This window comes from Anolis sagrei, chromosome 5 (genome assembly GCF_037176765.1).
Source record: "Anolis sagrei isolate rAnoSag1 chromosome 5, rAnoSag1.mat, whole genome shotgun sequence".
Lineage (NCBI taxonomy): Eukaryota > Metazoa > Chordata > Lepidosauria > Squamata > Dactyloidae > Anolis > Anolis sagrei.
In genome coordinates, this window is record NC_090025.1 from 46,442,939 (window position 1) to 46,464,256 (window position 21,318).

Consider the following 21,318-nt stretch of genomic DNA (forward strand, 5'->3'; position numbering starts at 1 on the left):
GAATAATCACTGGAACCTCATACTTTATGCAATCATATGCTCTTTCTGACTTATTTCAAAAAGGAATTGGGTGCAGCCCAATTAAACCTCTGTAACAGGGCTTTGTCCAGGGACTTGGGTAGGGGATAGTGGGCATTTCCACAATTTTTGGGGTCCATCTGGGCCACTTGAGACTCAATTTTAACAAAGAGGCCTTTGTTAAAATAGGGTGTTGCTTTTGCTCGCTTCCTGTTATACAAAAAATGGACTTTCTGAAGTCCAGAAAGGCCCAAGAAAATACCTACTTGTCTCCTAGGTTTGCAGAAACATATTACCTCCTAACCTTGGACATGTATGTGTTGACTCAATAGATCATCCAATTGGAACTAGTCAACGGAATTCAGCTCCTTTGGCTAGTTCTTGATTGAGTTGATCTATGAGTCAACACGTGTATAAATACAATAGATTCAATTGGTTTACTCAAATAGGAAATGCAAAAGTAAACATCAGAGCTGTGTACATTGACATTTTGGACTAATATTCTCAGAATATCCAGGATTCTGGGAGCTATAGTCCCAAAAAGTAATCTTCCTAAATGCTGTTAAACATGTTGTTCTCTTTGATGTTATTGTGATGTCTGCCTTATCTATTTCATAGTCAATAATCTTGAATTGTGATAAACAAGTGAAGAATCCTTTGTCCTCAAGATGTTTTGAACTTAGGCTCTCATAATCCCTCACCATGGGGTCTGTCTTTTGGGATAATGTATATTATTATACTGCATTATATTATATTTATTTCAAAGACATAGAGAAGGACCTAGGTGAATGTTCTCCAAGATCCATCCTCAAGAAAGGCTTTCTTCAAGGTTTGGATTCCTATAAGAAAGAAAACAAGAGGAAAGCCATCTGCTTCTCTTCAGCTACTCAGCCTCCCAGTTTCAGTTTGCTATACTTTGTGGAAGTTGTGGCTCCCACTACTTCTGACTCACGAACCAGTTCTTCTGCAGTGACAGAGACCTGAGAATATATCACTTAGCCAATACAGGGAGTGTAACTCACAATGGCTTTACTACATTCTGAACATGGTTGCTCTACCTTGTCCTTTTCAAGAGACTTCTTGAGGATGTGTTGATTTGTTTATATATCAAACCTTGAACAGTGGGCTGGGTTATTAGAGGTACTTGGGTTGCTTGGAAATCTGTTTCATATCCTCATTTTAAGACATCTAAAAATGGGCATAATCAGATGAAATAATTAGTTAGAAATAGTTCTTTCCAATTATGGTTTGTTCTTGATATCAGTTTGGGTTTAGTCCATTTCACCTAGCAACAGCCTTTATGCTACAGACAGACAGACAACATGCATACTTTGACATTGACATATAGATGGCATAGCAAAGTGGTGTCCCTTGTATGAAATAGCAAACTCAAGATTTTCATTTTGGATTTTTTTAGGAGGAAATATTTTCAAGCCATGCATGGCTGAATCTACCAATAATCTATCCAGCCCTCCAAACTAGAAATACTTTATAATTGCAACTTAATTATAGAAAACTTCACCCATATTGTGGTGTAAGTGAAACTTTTAGATTGACCAGGTATTTGTGTACTTCAATAAAGGAGAGAGAAGCTCATATGCTTCAAGGACTCTCTGGTGCTTCTTTCTCGTGTTTAGTTCTGATGCTTGAGATGTCCAGAAGAGCGTATGTCTTGGACCCCAGGCCAAAAATCTGTAGCATTCAGATTTTGAAAAAGACTAGTGTATATACCTGGCATTGCCGTGTGTCATTGGGACCACTGCCCACCTTTTCCCTTCTCCAGCTCTGAGAAGGCCTACCTCACAATGTTTCCATTATTACTATTTGTGGCAAATTTGGTCCAGTGAATGAAAACACATCCTACATATCAGATATTGACATTACATAACAGTAGCAAAATTACAGTTATGAAGTAGCAATGAAAATAATGTTATGGTTGGGGGTCACCACCACATGAGCAACTGTATTAAGGGGTCAAATCATTAGGAAGGTTGAGAAACACTACTTTAGGGTCTTCATAACTCGTGAGATGAGCACGATGGGCGAGTCCATTACATGTGAACTCCAGAATCTAGTGGAGACGTTGGACTGTGGACCGCCTGCCTCCCTTCCTTGGCAGAGCACCTTCCTTTCCAGGCCCAGCCCAGGAAGGAGAGAGGAGGGCAAAAGAGGCTCCTCTCCTTCCCTCCCTCCCTCCCTCCCCTGCCAGCCCTGGGGCTTTTCCTCGTCCCAAACCGGCTCTCGCGAGCTCTCCGTGAACCTTGGAGCGCTCCTCGCAAGATTGGCAGGAAAACCTCAGTGCTATTGACTTTTCCAAGCGAATCAGAAACGATTCCAGGCTTATTGACTTTTCCAGGCTGAAAAGGGCGATGGCGGCTCCACATTCCCCGTCTAGATCGTTTTAACTTCGCGCCTTCCCTTGTTGGAGACGGAAGGATTCGCTTCTGAGGGCCAAAACTGGACAAAATAGAGAGGCCAAGGACAGGGGAAAAGAGAGGGAGGCTTATTCTACTCTGACCACTCAATGCATTTGGAAGCTGTGGGCCAGGCAACAAACCATGCATCTCATGGATGCATCTACTACACCAGGCATGGGCCAACCTGGGCCCTCCAGGTGTTTTGGACTCCAACTCCCACCATTCCTAACAGCCTCAGGCCCTTTCCTTAGCCACTTAAGCTTAAGTTGGCCCATGCCTGGTGTAGAAGATGTGGGAGAGGGCCTGAGGCTGTTAGGAATGCTGGGAGTTGGAGTCCAAAACACCTGGAGGGCCCAAGTTGGCCCATGCCTGGTGTAGAAGATGTGGGAAAGGGCCTGAGGCTGTTGGGAATGGTGGGAGTTGAAGTCCAAAACACCTGGAGGGCCCAAGTTGGCCCATGGCTGGTGTAGAAGATGTGGGAAAGGGCCTGAGGTTGTTAGGAACGGTGGGAGTTGAAGTCCAAAACTCCTGGAGGGCCCAAGTTGGCCCATGCCAGGTGTAGAAGATGTGGGAAAGGGCTTGAGGCTGTTAGGAATTGTGGGAGTTGGAGTCCAAAACACCAGGAGGGCCTAAGTTGGCCCATGGTTGGTGTAGAAGATGTGGGAAAGGACCTGAGGCTGTTAGGAATGGTGGGAGTTGAAGTCCAAAGCACCTTGAGGGCCCAAGTTGGCCCATGGCTGGTGTAGAAGATGTGGGAAAGGACCTGAGGCTGTTAGGAATGGTGGGAGTTGAAGTCCAAAGAACCTTGAGGGCCTAAGTTGGCCCATGGTTGGTGTAGAAGATGTGGGAAAGGACCTGAGGCTGTTAGGAATGGTGGGAGTTGAAGTCCAAAGCACCTTGAGGGCCCAAGTTGGCCCATGGCTGGTGTAGAAGATGTGGGAAAGGACCTGAGGCTGTTAGGAATGGTGGGAGTTGAAGTCCAAAGCACCTTGAGGGCCCAAGTTGGCCCATGGCTGGTGTAGAAGATGTGGGAAAGGACCTGAGGCTGTTAGGAATGGTGGGAGTTGAAGTCCAAAGAACCTTGAGGGCCTAAGTTGGCCCATGGCTGGTGTAGAAGATGTGGGAAAGGACCTGAGGCTGTTAGGAATGGTGGGAGTTGAAGTCCAAAGAACCTTGAGGGCCTAAGTTGGCCCATGGCTGGTGTAGAAGATGTGGGAAAGGACCTGAGGCTGTTAGGAATGGTGGGAGTTGAAGTCCAAAGCACCTTGAGGGCCCAAGTTGGCCCATGGCTGGTGTAGAGATGCACCCTATGTCAGCATCTGCGCTGCAAAGCCACTTTCTTCAATACCTGTTTGAAACTGAGTTCAAGAAGCAGCGTAGACGCGGCCCGAGAGTGGACAGCGCCTCACCCGGTGGAGACTCCGACTAGCACCGCTTTGGGGGTGGATCTACCCTGCAGAATGGAAGCAACTTGACACCACTTTGGGAGCAAAGTCTCAGTGCTCTGGAATGCTCCTGGGAGTTGGGTTGCTGTGAGTTTTCCGGGCTGTATGGGCCAGGTTCCAGAAGCATTCTCTCCTGACAGGCGTCCACAGAGGTCCTAACTCTTAGGATTCCGTAGCTTTGAGCCGCAGCAGCTGAAGTGGTGTCAAACTGCATTAATTCTATATTATGGCTTCTACACTCCTTCCATCGCTCATTCCAGCTGCGAGGCCTGTCGGTCTGCGAGGCGGAGCGGTGAGGAGAAGGAAGCCACCTCCTCCTTCCCTCCTCTTTCCCTTCCTCCTTCCTTCCTTCCCTCCGGAGTAAAAGTAGGAGCCGTGGAGGAAGGAGCTGCAATGACCCCGAGGCTCGCCTTGAAGGGAGGAGGAGGAAGAAGGGGAGGAGGAGGAGGCTGCTCTTTTTCTCTCTCTGGGCTGGAAGCAGCTGGATTGGAGTAGCTCAAAGTTGCCCTGCTCCTCCCTCTCTGGAGGAGAAGAAGAACTGGGCAGGAAGGGTGCCTCCTCTCGCCCGACCTGGCTCTGCTTTGAAAGAGAGAGAGAGAGAGAGAGATCTCCCTCCACGCCTCCCTGTTCTCCCTCCCTCCCTTTTCCCTCCGTCCCTCCCTCTTTCACTGGCTCGCTCTCTTTCCCGGCCGTCTCCTCCCTCCTTCCCTTCCCCCAGAGGCACCGCTGGAGAAGAGGGCGGGCGCCCGAGTGTGTTTTCTTTTCCCTGGGTTGTTGTCCTCTCCTCCTCCTCCTCCTCGGCCCACAGAGAGAGAGACACACACACACACACAGAAAGAGGGAGAAGGAATCCGCCTGGGTCTGCTCAACGGAGGAGCCCGACTTTCGCCGCGGGCGCAGCCATGAGCGGCGGGGAGGTGGTCTGCTCGGGGTGGCTCCGCAAGTCGCCGCCGGAGAAGAAGTTGAAGCGCTACGTAAGTGTCGCCAGGCAGGCACCCCCCCTCCTCCTTTTCTAACCTCCCCCTCCCATTATTTGAGCCCTCCCTTCGGCTCCTCGGAGAGCCGCCTTCCTGGATATGTGCGAGTGCGGGTCTCCTCCTCAGCCCTGTCTCTCAATCTTTGTCTGGCGTCTTCACTCTCTCTCTTTCCTGGTTTCTCTCCACTTTTCCTCAGGCAGTCGGAACCCCCCTCCTCTCCTCACCCCGATTTTAAGTCTCTCCTCACTTTCTGTCCTCTTCTGGGAGTCACTCTCTCTTTCCCTCCACCAGACTTTCTCTCCTTCTCTCTCTCTCTCGCTGTCTCTTTCCCTCACTCTTTCTGCCTTTCTCTCTTTCTATCACTCCCTCTCCTCTCTCAATTCCTCTCTGCCACCTTCCTACTTCTCCCTTTCCTTCTCCTCTCTCTTTCCCTCTCTCTCTGTCATTTCCCACCCCTCTTTTTCCTTCTCTCTTCCCCTCTCTACTTTTCTGCCTCTTCCCCCTCTCTTCCTTTCTCTGTCACTTTCCCACTTCCCCCTTTCCTTCTCTCTCTCCCACTCCCTCTCTTTCATTTTCTCACCCCTCTTTTTTCTTCTCTCTTCCCCTCTCTACTTTTCTGCCTCTTCTCCCTCTCTTCCTCTCTCTGTCACTTTCCCACTTCCCCCTTTCCTCCTTTCTCTCTTTCCCTCTCTGTCATTTCCCCCCTCCTTTTCCTTGCCTCTTTCCCTCTCTACTTTTCTGTCTTTTTCCCCTCTCTCCCTCTCTTTCATTTTCCCACTCCTCCTTTTCCTTCTCTATTTCCCTCTCTTCTTTTCTCTGTGTCAATCTATATACATAAAAATGTCATGTTCATTTGTGGGATTAACAGAACTCAAAAACCACTGGACGAATTGACACCAAATTTGGACACAATACACCTATCAGGCCAACAAGTGACCATCACTCATAAAAACATTGGAAAACACAGCAGAAGAGACTTAAAAAGCCAAAAAAAATTACAACACATGTGCAACCCCCCATATGCAACCACACATATACACAAATATATATACACACATATACACACACAAAATACATATACACAGACTGGGCCACAGCAATGTGTGGCAGGGGACAGCTAATATAATATAATATATTTATATTCCGCTTTTCTCCCTCATGGGATGCAAAGCAGCTTGCAATATATTAAAATCATGTAAACAACAACCCATATAAAGCATCATAAAATAAGCAGTATACAACAACAATAATATACACCACATTCATGTGGCATCTTTCCCTCTTTTGCCCCTCTCTTCCTCTCTCTGTCACTTTCCCACTTCCCCCTTTCCTTCTCTCTCTTCTTTTCTGTCTCTTTCCCCCTTCTATTCCTCTCTCTGTCACTTTCCCACTCCCCCTTTCCTTCTCTCTCTTCTTTTCTGTCTCTTTCACCCCTCTCTTCCTCTCTCTGTCACTTTCCCACTTCCTCCTTTCCTTCTCTCTCTTCCTTTCTGTCTTCCCCCCTTCTATTCCTCTCTCTGTCACTTTCCCACTTCCCCCTTTCCTTCTCTCTTTCCCCTGTCTGTCTTTTCCCTCTTCCCCTCTTTCTCTGTCACTTTTCCATTTCCTCGTTTCCTCCCTCCCTCTCTGTCATTTTCCCAGTCCTCCTTTTCCTCCTCTCTTTCCCTCTCTTCCTTTTCTCTGTCTCTCCCCCCCCCTTTCTTCCTCTCTGTCACTTTTCCACTCCCCCTTTCCTTCCTTCTCTCTCTCTTCCTCTTTCACACACTCTCTCTTCCCCTCTCCCTCCTTCTTTCCTTTCTCCTCTCTTTCAGTCCTTTTCTCTCTCTTTGGGACGAAGGTGTCCCAGAGCTGCGTCAGGCTTCCAACGACTTTTGCAAAAAGTGCCAAGTGCGCAGTTCTGCTTTCAGCGACATCCAAAAAGGCCCGGAAGGGACCCAACTTCCCTTCACTGCCTGTATTGCCCCTTGCAGAGGGAAGGCGGGGTGTCTGTCTTTTAAGGGAGAAGCATTCCCTTCAGTTCACCCAGGACGTGTCTGCCTCTACCTCCCTCTTTTTGTTTTGTTTTGAAAATGAAAACATGTCTCAAAGTTACTTCAGACAGAACTGGGTGGATCATTCGTGAGGACTCCAAAGGGCGCTGTAATGGTTGGATTTGCAGAAGACTGGTTGCTTTAATATGAAGTTTTCCAACTCTCTCTCTCTCTGTGTTTTTAAAAGTTGGATATCCCTGCTGGAATCTAGAAATAGGCTTGTTCTGTTCCAAGAGTTACAGTGTATGTGCAAAGAATGTATATACTGCCCAGAAAAGAGATCAGAGGGCTGTTTTATAGAGATCTGTTTGTCCTTGTGGAAGGAGCTGACATTTAGGAAACAGCATGCAAAACTTCACATGGATAGCTATCACATATGACAATTATGTGTGTTGTTTTGGGTTTTGGGCATGTTTAGCCTGAAGAAGAGAAGGCTGAGAGGAGACATGATGAGGGCCATATATGTGAAGGGAAGTCATAGGGAGGAGGGAGCAAGCTTGTTTTCTGCTTCCCTGGAGACTAGGACACGGAACAATAGTTTCAAACTACAGGAAAGGAGATTCCACCTGAACATTAGGAAGAACTTCCTGACTGTGAGAGCTGTTCAGCAGTGGAACTCTCTGCCCCTGAGTGTGGTGGAGGCACCTTCTTTGAAGGCTTTAAGCAGAGGCTGGATGGCCATCTGTCAGGAGTGCTTTGAATGCAGTTTTCCTTCTTCTTGGCATGGGGTTGGACTGAATGTCTCACGAGGTCTCTTCTAACTATGATTGTATGAATTCATATGCATATGTGGAGATTACCATATATTGTGAAGTGTGCATGTGTATCGAGTCATTGTGGTTTAATAGCTTGAGTGTTGAACTACAACTCTGGAGACCAGAGTCATTCTCTGTCAGGCCATAGAAACTGAAGAGTGACTTTGGGTCCAAGAAAATCCCATGATGGGTTTGCCTTTGGGTCACCAGAAGTTTGTAATGACTTGAAGACACATAGTAACAACAAAAGCTAAAGCACACTCTCTCTGCTTCAGAGGGAACCCTCTCTGTACAAATCTTTGCTGAGAAAACTCAATGATAGATTTGCCATAAGTGAGAAACAATTTAAAGGCGACGACAACAACAACAACGTGTGCTTTTTGGTTTCCCAGCATTTTGTGCAGATGGGATTTTAATATCAGTCATTTGAATATGCAGACTTCACTACTGTCATGCCATCCACATGTGGGTAGAGAGTGGACTGCATGCTAGAAATATAGTGATTTGTGTTGCTGGGAGATGAATCTTTAATACAGATATGGAGTGACCAGAGCTTAGCATTTCTCTTCTTTTACTAGAAGAAAAGTTCCAATTGTAAATGAGATTTGCACAAGTTAAAAGAATTTTTAGAGAACTTCTATACTTGGTCAGAACTCTCGAGTCTTCCACACAAAAATTCACTTTTGGATACAGCTGCCCCACATGAGTCTATACAGTGGTATTTTTGTTGTACATATTAAACAGTCAGAAATGCCTGCCAATCCTTTAGAAACCACCAAAACATCTTTCAGAAGATACTGATCTACTGTGTGTCGGTTCTTTTGAAAATGCAGTTGTTTAGAAAGAAAATATTCCCTTAATGTGTTTGTGTCTGTGCCTTCAAGCCACCTGTTGACATATAGCATCCCCATACATTGATCATAAGGCTTTTTAATGTAAGGAATACTATGAAATGGTTTGGCCAGTTTCTGAAATATAGCCTGAAGTATCTAACATTCACTGGTCTCCCATCCAAGTACTAACCCTATATTGTGTTGCCAAAGGCTTTCATGGCTGGAATCACTGGGTTGCTGTGCATTTTCCGGGCTGTATGGCCACGTTCCGAAAGCATTCTCTCCTGACATTTTGCCCATATCTATGGCAGGCACCCTCAGAGGTTGTGAGGTCTGTAGGAAACTAGGCAAGTGGGGTTTATATATCGGTGGAATGTTCAGGGTAAGAAAAAGAACTCTTGTCTGCTTGATTAGCATTTATGGGTCTTGTAGCTTCAAAGCTTGGCTGATTGCTGCCTGGTAGGATCCTTTGTTGGGAGGTTTTAGCTGGCCCTGCTTATTTCATGTTTGGAATTCCCCTGTTTTTTAGAGTTGTTCTTCATTTACTGTCGTTATTTTTTGTTCCTGTTCATAGTTTCCTCCTTTTTGTTGAAATTGTCCACCTGCTTTTGGGTTTCAATGGCTTCTCTGTGTAGTGTGAATGGTAGTTGTTAGAGTGGTCCAGCATTTCTGTGTTTTCAAATAATATGCTGTGTCCAGGTTGACAGACTCCATAACCTCTGAGGATGCCTCCCACAGATGTGGGCAAAACGTCAGGAGGGAATGCTTCTGGAACATGGCCATACAGCCTGGAAAACTCACAGCAACCCAACCCTAATATTCCTCCCTAAATTAATCAATTCACAGAATATCAGAATTCTGCAGTGGTTGGAAAATAAATGCTATCTGACATTGAGTATTACTTATACTGGCAATGTTGTTTATTTATTTAAAATAAAATGCATACCCTGAGCTAATCTAACCATTTTAGGGCAGCAGGTGTTGTAGCCATCTATAAATTGTTTCTGTAGAGACTATATTGTATGTCTGTTTTTGTTGTTCTGGGATGTAACTAATTCGGTGCCCTATGCCATTCCAATTTAGAGTAGGCCTGTCCCCTGATAATTTCAAGCAAAATAATTCATGGAACGACACACCAATTTCTGGTCCCTATGTCTGGCTTTTGAAAAAGTTGTCTAAAGAAAAATATCCTTAAAAGAAATAATGCAGACAACAACATTACATGTGCTCTCATTTCTTTTTAAAGGTAAAGGTTTCTCCTTGATATTAAGTCTAGTCATGTCCAACTTTGGGGATGGTGGTGCTCATCTTTTCTTCAAAGCCGAAGAACCGGCATTGTCTGTAGATGCCTTCAAGGGCATGTGGCCGGCATGACTGCATGGAGTGCCATTACCTTCCTGCCGAAGCAGTACCTATTGATCTACTCACATTTGCATGTTTTCGAACTGCTAGGTTGAAAGGAGCTGGGGCTAACAACGGGAGCTCACCCCACTCTCCAGATTCGAAGCACTGACCTTTTGGTCAGCAATTTCAGCAGCTCAGTGGTTTAACCCACTGAATCACCAGGGTTCTTCATTTCTTTTCCTTTTAAGACCTATCTAAAGGATCTAGTTAGTTGGCCTTGACTGATTGCTTGGCAGTGTTTGGTTCCCTGAATTAGGAACAGTCCATTTGTGTCAGAATAATTGCGACTTTCAAGGAGTTTTATGTGAGCAACTGTCCTAAACAATTGGCAGATTTTACCTATATGGGACCTTAACATGTTTCCAGTTGGAACAGTACAGGGACTTCCTGAGAAACTCAGTGTTCTCTTCCTAAGAAGGGAGTAGCTAGCTTCCCACAGGACAAGGACAACCTGGATCTCAAGGGAAGTTACTTTTTTTGTTGCTAATGGAGTTGAAATTTTATTACCTATCTTTTATTGCCCTTTGTCCCTGGTCCTCGCATAGCCAGGAAGGGGAGTAGCCTTTGATCTCTCCAAAACAACCAAACTACAACTGAAACAACATCTGATACAAAAAATAGGCTTGTGACTCCAACACTGTCCAGTTTTCACCCTTTCTTTTTAAAGATGTTTTGCTTAGTGAAGAAGCCAATACAGCTTCAAAAACTTGCACTGTCTTAAACTTTTATTTAAGACAATGTAAATTTTGTTTCATTGTCGTAATCTTCGTAATTTGTGAACTTTTTCATTCAACAATGCTAACACCCACTGTCTAACAACGTCAAAACAATGCTAGTTTTGAGGGCATGTTGGTTCAGCCTAATAAAGGTATTGTTCAGCTAATGATTTTAAACTGTTTGAAATTATGGGCATTTTTGCACAATAGCTGATTTAATTGTTTGAGTAACTATCATGTCACCTGTTTTTAGTTGCATCTTATAGCAGGCTTTGACGGTGTTGTAGCCTTAACTGACCCTTGTGCATGAAATATTGTGTAATAGGGTTGCGGTCTAACCTGTAGAAGTATCCTAGGTGTACATTATCAATTTAGGATAGCACTTCAATGTAATAATTCTTGGCACCAGTTTGGGAGAAACCTTCCAAAACATGGAGAAAATACCACCGCTTGTGTCTAATCATTCGTGTTGCTTAAGCATTTTATTGCCTATTAAGCAGGAATGGCAAGTGTGTAGACCTCAAAATGCTTCTCAATTGGCAGGGGGGGGGGGGGAGTAGTGTGGGGGTGTCAGAGGAGTCGCTAAAAACCATTAAAAACACAGTATTTTCTGTTGGTCATGGGGGTTCTGTGTGGGAAGTTTGGCCCAATTCTATTGGTGGTGGGGTTCAGAATGCAGCAGTGTTCATATTTGGATATATTGAGTATTTGTGCCAAGTTTGATCCAGATGCATCATTATTTGAGTCAACAGTGCTCTCTGTATGTAGGTGAACCACAACTCCAAAACTCAAGGTCAATGCCCACTTTGCAGTGTTTTCTGTTGGTCATGGGAGTGCCACATTTGGTTCACTCCTATCGTTGGTGGAGTTCTAAATGCTCTTTGATTGTAGGTGAACTATAGATCCCAGCAACTACAACTCCCAAATGATAAAGTCAATCACCCCCCTTCCCCCAACCCCACCAGCATTCAAATTTGGGCGTACAGGGTATTTATGCCAAAGTTGGTCCAGTGAATGAAAATATATCCTGCATATTAGATATTTATATTTTGATTCATAACAGTAGCAAAATGACAGTTATGAAGTAGCAATGAAAATAATTTTGTGGTTGGGGATCACCACAACATGAGGAACTGTTTTAAGGGGTTGCGGCATTAGGAAGGTTGAGAAACATTGGACTAGCAAGTCTGTTTCAGTGTTTTATGTGAAATATGTATAAAATACATGAATCAGTTAAGTACTATATTATAGGTAGAAAATTGTGTGTTTCTGCATGTACTGACCTGTAAGCTTGTCCCACAATCCTTCCTTGTAATCTGCAAATTTCTAAAACAGTCTATACATATTTGTTTTTATATATGTATTCACATATGCATTTAATATATTATCTGCTTAATTGTGTCTTTTAAAGTTATTGTCCCTGACAATATGCATTTTGCAATGTATTTTCATATGAGTTTGGGGCCAACACGGAGGGTGCATCAACACTGTAGAATTAATGCAGTTTGACACCATTTTTAACTGTCATGGCTCAATGTTATAGCTTCTTGGGGTTTGTAGTTTGGTGAGGTTCCAGCACTCTGGCATAAGACAAAAGATCTCACAAAATGATAATTCCCATAAGTCCATAGCATTGAGGATTGTCAACTGCATTAATTCTACTGTGTTGATGCACCTGGGGAAATGCAAAGGTTTGTGATGTTCTGGCCTATATATGAGGGTTATCTGGAAAGTAAGGTTACAAGATTTTTTTAAAATACAAAGAATGAATATATTTTAATAAAGCTTACATGGATTGTAGCACAGGTATTACATTATTTTTCCACATAATCACCATTCAGTTCAATATATTTTGTTATCCATGGGATGGTTTTTGAAAACGGTGTCATAGAAATTTCACTCTGCCTTTTTCAGCCAGTTCGTCACTTCCATTTTCACTTCGTCATCATCAGAAAGGTGTTTTCCACCCAGGTATTCCTTCAATTTCGTGAACAGATGGTAGTCACTGGGTGCGAGATCAGGTCTGTGAGAGGGGTGGCTTAAAACATCCCAACCACATGAAGTCAGCAACTCTTGTGTTGCACGAGTGGTGTGCAGATGTGCATTGTCATGAAGGAGAAAGACTCCCACCATCAGCATCCCACAATGTTTGTTTTGGGTAGCTCTATGAAGTTTCTTCATAATCTCACAATATATTCCATGCCCATTTTGTTACATGCTGTCTTGACATTATGTCCTCTCCATAAACTGAAATGATTTTGTGATTAATCGCAGCGGCGTTCATGCCCTTCGCATTTTAGGTAGTGTATTGCAGTGCGAACTTCGCACTTGGAGGGAAATAGAATGAGGAAGCTAATCTCTAACCTTCAACACAACACCAGTCAATGAGCTACTGACGACTAGCACTGCTCGTTCACTTCCGCTGGCTTCCCACTACACGGCAGTGATACCAACTTCCCCCGAGAAAATTCCCCACAAGAGCTGCGTCCCTTGTACCATTACTTTCCGGATAACCATCGTATTACCTGGTTGGTTTGAATGTGTCATTACTGAATTTCTTAGGCATCTTTAAATATCACATGAAAAGCTTTTGTATATTTCTTGGTTCTGTATTCTTCTGTCAGAAAGGAATAGCAAATTAGTAGATAATATGGAGATGGGTGCAGGAAAGAGATAAGTTAATAAAACTTATGTGTGACTAGAAGAAGAGACCTACTGGATTAGATTAGTAGCTGCAATTGTACAGCTTTCTTTTACATGATTCCCAGCTAGTTGCCCATATAAAGTCCACCAGGAAAGTATGAATGCTGCAGCATCTTTCTGCATATGGCACCCAGCAGCAGATCCAGAGAGGCAGACCACCTAAGGTACTGGTAGAAATATACATCCATCTCCACTAGTAGGTGTGAATAGCCCTATCTACCGTAAATTTGTTCAGGCCCCCTTTGAAGCTGCTGAAGTTAATGGCAGGCATAACCCCTTCTGTGGCAATACATTTTTAGTTTTAACTATGCACTGTGAGAAGAAGTACGGTGTCAGTCTACCTTGTATATAAGACAAAGGCAGTGTTTGCAGCCAAAAAATAGATTTTGATATGACCCATGGATAAGTTGAGGGTCATTTGGCAGAGAAGGAAAAGCACCCTTGTTGCCCCTGGTGGGCACTGCCATTTCACCACCCAAAAAGGGCAGAAGAGGATGGTTTCTTTTAAGTTAAGGTTTTACTTACATTTATCTATGGATAAGTCAACCCAGGTTTTAAAAGTTGATTTTAGGCTTATATAGAGCAGGCCGATATGGGCAAACTTTGGCCCTCCAGGTGTTTTGGACTTCAACTCCCACAATTCCTAACTGCCGGTAGGCTGTTAGGAATTGTGGGAGTTGAAGTCCAAAACACCTGGAGGGCCGAAGTTTGCCCATGCCTGTTATAGAGGGCACTTTCCTAAACACTGAGAGAATCAGTACAGAAAAGACGAAGTACTGTACTCCTTTCCAGGTGACCCCTGGTTCAAGAATTATGTACAAGGGGGAAAAGCCTAGTTATCTAATTCCTCTGCATAGTTTTACATAACTTGATCATATCACCCTTGCTTGCCTCTTTTATAAGATGAACAGCCTCTCTGTTCATCCTACAATGTAACATTTATGCCTAGCCCTTAGATCTCACATCCATCACATCTGCCCTTACCTCCAGGCCTTTTGGCTGTCCCTTCTCACTTTTCCCAGCTCTTCTTTTTTTTTTTTTAAGCCATTACATATTATTCTAATTCTGGTTGTGCAGCAGATTTCTTTAAAAGCAGTGCATTGTGTTGTTGTTGAAGCTGTTGCTGTTGTTGTGTGCTATTAGGTGGACTTTGAGTCATGGCAACCTTGCCAGAGGGTTTTCTTGGCAAGATTTGTTCAGAGGAGGCTTGCGACTGCCTCCGTCTTAATCAGATAGAGATAAACTGGTCCACCATGACCCACTGGTTTCCATGCAGAGTGAACATTTGAGATCTGGTTGCCCAGAATGCAAGAGCAATATGCAAAGCACTATGCCACACAGACTGTAATATATTATCAACAGGTTTATTTTTATTCCCTTTTTTATTATCCCTGGAGAAGGATCCCATTGGATGAGGAGGGTGGTCTTGTGCTCCCCTTTCTATAGAAAAAGATCAAGAGCTTGCTGGAATCAGCAACTGGAATTTGCTGGCGTAATAAAATGGGATAATTATCAGCTTTTTATGTGTATGTTCTACCAAAGTTAAGTTCTCTTTTGTCTTCTATTTGTTTACTGGAACATTGATGAGAGATAGACTAGCATAGGTTCTTGGAGTTTTCCTGGCAGAGATTTGTCCGTTTGCTTCACTGTGGCAAACGGACAAAAGAAAATATGTCATGTTTTCTGGAGTTCCTTATCTCTGCTTTATATTGGGCATATTATATTAAACTCTAGTGCAAGTAGAACCGCTTGCCGACAGGTCAGCAGTTCGAATCCGGGGAGAGTGGGTTGAGCTCCCTCTGTCAGCTCCGCTCCCCATGCAGGGACATGAGAGAAGCCTCCCACATGGATCATAAAACATCAAAACATCCGGGGATACCCTAGTCAGTGTCCTTGCAGACAGCCGGTTTTCACACCAAATGCGACTTGCAGTTTCTCAAGTTGCTCCTGACAAGGACAAAAACAACCTAGGGCAGGGAGTGTGAAAACTAATTCCACAAGAGACCTCCCTTGTACTTATGCATACTATTTGTCTTTTAGGATTGGTTCTAACCAGAATTTGGAAAAATTAGTTGAATTTTGGCAGGGCTTCCTTGGATAACAGTCCAAAGAAGTAAATTTTCCACCCTTTGGAAATGCTGCCTGGAATACCTTGCCATCAAGTGTTCGAAGTGTGGAAGTTTGGAAGTGTTCGTAGTGTGATCAAATATGAAAGCCAGCATAGTGATCTTGTTTGCGGTGTACTAATCTTGTTGTGCATAAAACAACAACAACAACGACTTTATATTCCTCCCTATCTCCCCAAGAGGACCCATCTCTGCATGGATAGCTTTTTCCAGTTATCCCTTTTAACTTTGTTGTATGGATCACTGCTTTCTTTAGCTTATGTGTATTTTTTTCTGGCCCTCGGGTGACCTCTTTAAGGACCAGAGTTGCAGAGGAGAGTGAGTTGAATATTGCATAAATATTGTTGTTTTTGTATTTTACCTGATCCAGCATTTCTGGCTGTCCTACATTTGAGGAGACACCTACTTGAAGAATTCATATGGCATGTTGCTGTAGCTTCTCTTGAGTAAATTTTGCTCAAGGAAACAACACAATGCCATGCGTATCTCCAAATTTTGGATTACCCAGATTCATTCACAAGGTTCTTTGGGATTCAGCTGTTGCATTGCCTCTCTTCCTATTTGAGGAACTTCTCTGGAATGGCTAGTGCGAATAACATAGTCTTCTTTTATGTAAAATGAAAAGGATAGACCATGGTACATCAATATGAAGGCTTCTGTTGGAAGGTATGCTTTATGCTCCCTTTCTTCATGTCCCGTACTATCAGGACAGAGAGATCTGAGTGTTGTTTTGGGTATGCTGGATTTTCTGTGATTGCCATCTTTCTGTACTTTGTATTTGAAAGCCAGTATCAGCCACAAAAGGGATTGGCCAAACACATAATCACTACTGAACAGCTTCCAGCAAAACAGGCATAGCATTTTGGATACCACATACGCCTCTTTCATTGTTTTCCACTTTCTCTATATTTAGCTATATTTCAGCTGTACAAATTATTGGGGGATTTTAGTGCTTACAGCAGAGTGCTTCCTTTTTTGCTTTTTTTGGTCAACATTTTTTGTCTTTGTCAGAGTTATTGCTCTTTTAAACTTTCCTCATTTTCTCAATATCTTTGTTTTTCCTTCATGAAACTTTCTGGCCTCTTATAGCTTGTTCAGCTCTCTCCAGTAATTGGCATCGTTTTGTAATCTTCCATGATTTTAGTTATTGGGGATATATTTGCTGTCTGGACTTCCGGTCTCATTTTTAAATAGTGTCATTGAGTCTTGGCAGGATTTGACCCTGTTGACACTGTCTGCTGAAACTAGTCCCTTCATTTGTTTTTGTTTTTTTTAATGTATTTAGATACTTCTCCTTTTGGCTTTCAAGGTAATTTTCCATTTACATATGTACTAAATTTAATAGCACTGTGCAACAGATCAGATCTTTGTGGTGCCTTGAAGTTTTTACTTTTTCTGGCAATATGATATTTATTCTCTAGTAAATATAAATATAGGTGAATTTACTTGTTGCAAGTAAGTCTTTTTAAAATTCTTACTTGATTTTCGTTGGGGAGTAGGAATAAAGTTTCCCCCATCTAATTCTGGAGAATTTTTAATTCTTCTGCGTGGTACTGTGAAATCCACACCTGTGGTATTTCCCTGCGTCCACGCAGCTGACTCGGATCTTTCTTGAAAGCTTTTCCTAATTAGGGACTCCAGCCCCGCCCATCTACTCCTAATAAAGCCAGGCAGTGGGGCTTGGAGCCTTAATTCCTTTTGTCCGCGAAAGCAGCAACAACTCGGTGTTCTCTCCTAAAACAACTATTGGTTTGACTCAAGGACTCCAGTTTGACTACTCTAACAGACAGCAATTCCAACTTTTGTTCTGGGACCTTTGTTTATCCTATTAGACAAACCCACTCCCTCCCTCTAAAAAACAAAAAAATGCCGTGTCCTCTGAGGCGCAGGCTTTTTAGCCTTTGGCAATGGGCAGTAACTTACCTTCTTTTTCTTCTGTTCCCCTCGCTCAGAAAGCAGGAGGGAAGAAGATTTTTACCAGCCTACCACCCCTTCCAGACCCAGGAACTGGTAGAGCTTGTGGCAACAAACTGCCACTGTGGCTTTGTGCCAATAACTTTGTTTTGGGTTGCAGCCACGCCTCTCAGCTGTCTCTGTTTTTTTAAGGACAGCTTGCTCTCACTGCCCGTGCTTTCTCTGCCCCATTTACCCCAGCAGGCAGTGGACGCTGCAACGATCCCTGCCATGCTTTTGCCCCCCTCAGGGGAGGGGAGGCTCAAGGCAGCCACGCCACCTGTGTGAGTGATGGCTAGCCAAGGCTTTGCCTCCACGCCCATGGCATATAACGCCTTGGAGGGGCCTTTGTGTTGCAACAATTCCTGCCATGCTTTTGCCCCCCTCAGGGGAGGGGAGGCTCAAGGCAGCCACGCCACCTATGTGAGTGATGGCTAGCCAAGGCTTTACCTCCACGCCCATGGCATATAACGCCTTGGAGGGGCCTTTGGGTTGCAACAATTCCTGCCATGCTTTTGCCCCCCTCAGGGGAGGGGAGGCTCAAGGCAGCCACGCCACCTATGTGAGTGATGGCTAGCCAAGGCTTTACCTCCACGCCCATGGCATATAATGCCTTGGAGGGGCCTTTGGGTTGCAACAATTCCTGCCATGCTTTTGCCCCCCTCAGGGGAGGGGAGGCTCAAGGTAGCCACGCCACCTGTGTGAGTGATGGCTGCCAAGGCTTTGGGTCTAAGCCCATGGAATATAACTCCTTGGAGGGGCCTTCGGGCTACTATCCTCCCTCTGCGTCATGCTGCCTGGGAGCTTCAGTGACGGCTCAGACTGTAAGTACTGTGTCTTTTGGGCCCCATCTCCACTTGGCCCATGCCTCAACAGGTAGGTTGCTACTCTTTTGCATAGGCAAACTGCACCCTCCTCTCCTTTTCAAGGATTTGTAGTCCCTTCTTTTGGTTTTCAGGAGTTTATTAAAACTTTTTCCTAAGCTCATTCTGGTGCTTCCTTCAGCTGCAACCAGTCAATGAGTCTGATGTAGATTCTGACTCCTATGAGTAGCAGATTTCTCCTACTCTTGAGGAGGATTTTTCCATCCCAGCTTCCTTAGGGGATGTGTTACCTAATTTTTCCTCCTTGATTGCTTAGAGGATCTGCTTTTCTCAGTTGAGCAACAGCAGAAACAAGCTCCAAGTACAGTTCTCCCAGCACTTCCATATTCGCTTAAGCTTGGCGAAAAACAAAGGGCAACTCCTGTATCTGTGTCTGGAATTTCTAAGTTTGTAAATGCACTTTACTGCATACGCACCTCTTCAGCAGAGTGGTTAGTTAAGCCTACTAAACTGAACTTTATTGTGGTCAAAGTTGTTTAATCCACTGTGATAAGAAGATCCACCCCACTGCTAGCCTACTCACTTGCATGATTCATTACCATGCTTGTATGGCAGCCTATCAGGTGCTCTTGTGGCATAGCTCAGCACCTTATTTGGATCTTCTTCCCCTACAACATCAACAGATCCCAAGGGCTTTCTGTCAGTAGTATCTCACCTTAGCTTCTCATCACAATGCTACGGCTAAGCACAGCACCGATACAGTACTAAAGTTGCAGCAGCCATCCACCAGCATGTGTAGATCCTCTACCCTCTCCAAAGAAGGCAGAGCAATGGTGGGATAACTGCCCATGGCAGAACATAGCCTACTTCTAAGTTTGGCTTTTTACCACAATCTAGCCTAGATTGTGGTGGCCAGCCCCTCAGCTTAATTATCCAGGGGTGACAACAAACTAAAGGGAAGAAGTAGATCAGGGCCAATCGTTTTTTCGCATGCATTTTCTCTTCTTTCATAGCCTCCAACCCTTCAGCTCCAGTTTTTGGAGCTCCACCTCATCATTTTTAGAGGCATGGCATTAGATCTCTTCTCACTCATGGGTGTTGGAGATTACAGAGCATGTTTATGCAATTGAATTTTTCAAACTGTCCCCAGTAGGGACTCTACGGGCCACTCCTCCTCCTGTGTTCTAGCAGGAGGTAATTACTTTGTTTCAAAAGGAGCAGTAGCTTCTTTACATCTTTCTATGTTTCCTTCTTTTTCCTTTTCCCCAGCTGTTTTTTGGTTTCCAATAAAGGCAGTGGGCTTTGGCCAGGTTTGGACCTTACAGGATTTTATGCATATATTGCATATTGCAAATTTCAGGTATTGTCATTACCAACCATCCTCCCTCTGTTATCCAGCAAGACATGGGTCAGGCTTTTTCATTTCAAGTTCTTCATTCTGGTATCTCCACAGCTCCACAGGTGTTACTAAGGAGATGGCTGTATGCCGGTTCATCCCTGGGTGCACGGGGTAGTACTTTACCCCTATATTTATGGCTGGTTGCTGGTGCACAGTCCTGTGAGTATCTACAGAGGAACATTCACTTTACTCTGTCTTTATAGCAGACGCTTGGTCTTTTTATCAACAAGGTAAAATCTCTTCTTCAGCCTATCCAAACAACCAATTCATTGGGCCTGTATTGGACTCTTGGCATGCAAGGGCCTACTTGCTAGCAGACAGGTTTCTGAATCTGCATTCATTAGCTCTTTGAGTCTGGCAGATGCCATACATCCATGCCAAGGATGTCCAGTGCTTTTTGGGACACATGGCATTCACCACAGCTGCCACTCCTGTCTCCTGTTTGCACCTTCGGCCTCTCCAGAATTGGTTTCTTCGGGCACTTCATCCCATGCAGGATGAGCCCAATGAATGTGTCATTGTCCCTCTAGCCATCCTCAGGTCTCTCAACTAGTGGACTCATCGCTCCAATCTCTGTGTGGGCGATGTTAGCAACCGACACTTCCCTCTCAGTGTGGTGAGCTCACCTTAAGGGTCACACCATCCATGGTCCTTAGGCGGCCATAGAGGGCATGGAGCACATCAACTATTTGGAGTTACTCGCAGTAGAAATGGCACTGCACCTTATCTCTCATTTGCTCATGGACAGTATTGTCCACCTTACTACCACCACCATGATTGTGATTTGCTTGCCCTCATCATCAGAATCTGGGACTGGTATACCATAACCATCAGTGCCATTCATCAAGAACTCTCTTGCTGGCTCCCTCAGTCAGACAGTTTATACTGACCGCTAATGGTCCCTTCCTCCTTCCCAGGCATGGGAACTCTTTGTCAGATGGCACACTCCCCTTCTGGACTTGTTTGCCTCTCCCGCCAACATGAAGTGCCAATTCTTTGGAGCACGTCTTGCCTCCACCAGACAGGCTGTTGGGAGATGCCTTTCTCCTGGATTGGACATCCACCCTCCTGTACATCTTTCCACTATTGCCAGTACTGTCCAGCGTGGTCTCTCGTCTTCAAGCAGAGCAGGTAGATTGCATTCTCATCACACCATGGTGGCCCCGCCAGCCATGTTTTGTCATTCTGCTCCAACTTGCAGGCAGCTGTTCCATTCAGTTGCCACTCAGGCCAGACTTGCTGGCTATGGGCAACAGCCCAGTCCCGTACTCCCAGGTCACTCAGTTCCGGTTGACGGCGTGGCAGCTCCAGCCTCAGCCCTCTCCCAACCAGTAAAGGGCATTTTGGACCTTGACCTGAGACCTGCCACTAAACATTGTTACATTTGTAAGTGGTGTCATTTTTGCATTTTTTTCACAAAAGCAAGGGGTTCAGCCTCTGTCTGCTTCCACTTCCCTCCTCCTGGATTTTTTGATCTCTCTGTCAGATTCAGGACTCTCATTATCATTCTTGAAGGTCAATCTGGCAAATATAGATTCGTTTAGAAGCGAGCATTCTCTTCCCTCTCCTTTATCCGATCCTCTTGTAAAGAGATTTCTGCAAGGCTTTACAAATTTCTGGCCCCAAGTAGGCCTGTGCCCCCCTCTTGGAGGTTGGAGGTTGTTCTTTTCGCCCTTACGAAACCACCATTTGAGCCAATGGTCACTTCTGACATGTTC

At 44.5% G+C, this 21,318-nt stretch overlaps 1 protein-coding gene across 2 annotated transcripts in view; it reads left to right on the forward strand.

Annotated features, from left to right (window-relative positions):
* Nucleotides 1-4,224: 4,224 nt before the first annotated feature.
* Nucleotides 4,225-21,318, forward strand: part of GAB1 (GRB2 associated binding protein 1) — a 118,590-nt gene continuing 101,496 nt past the window's right edge. For both annotated transcript variants that reach the window (XM_060778898.2, XM_060778899.2), the window contains exon 1: nt 4,225-4,854. In XM_060778898.2, coding sequence (XP_060634881.2) covers nt 4,783-4,854 — 72 coding nt within the window. In that variant the 5' untranslated portion in view covers nt 4,225-4,782. The remainder of the gene's footprint in view (nt 4,855-21,318) is intronic.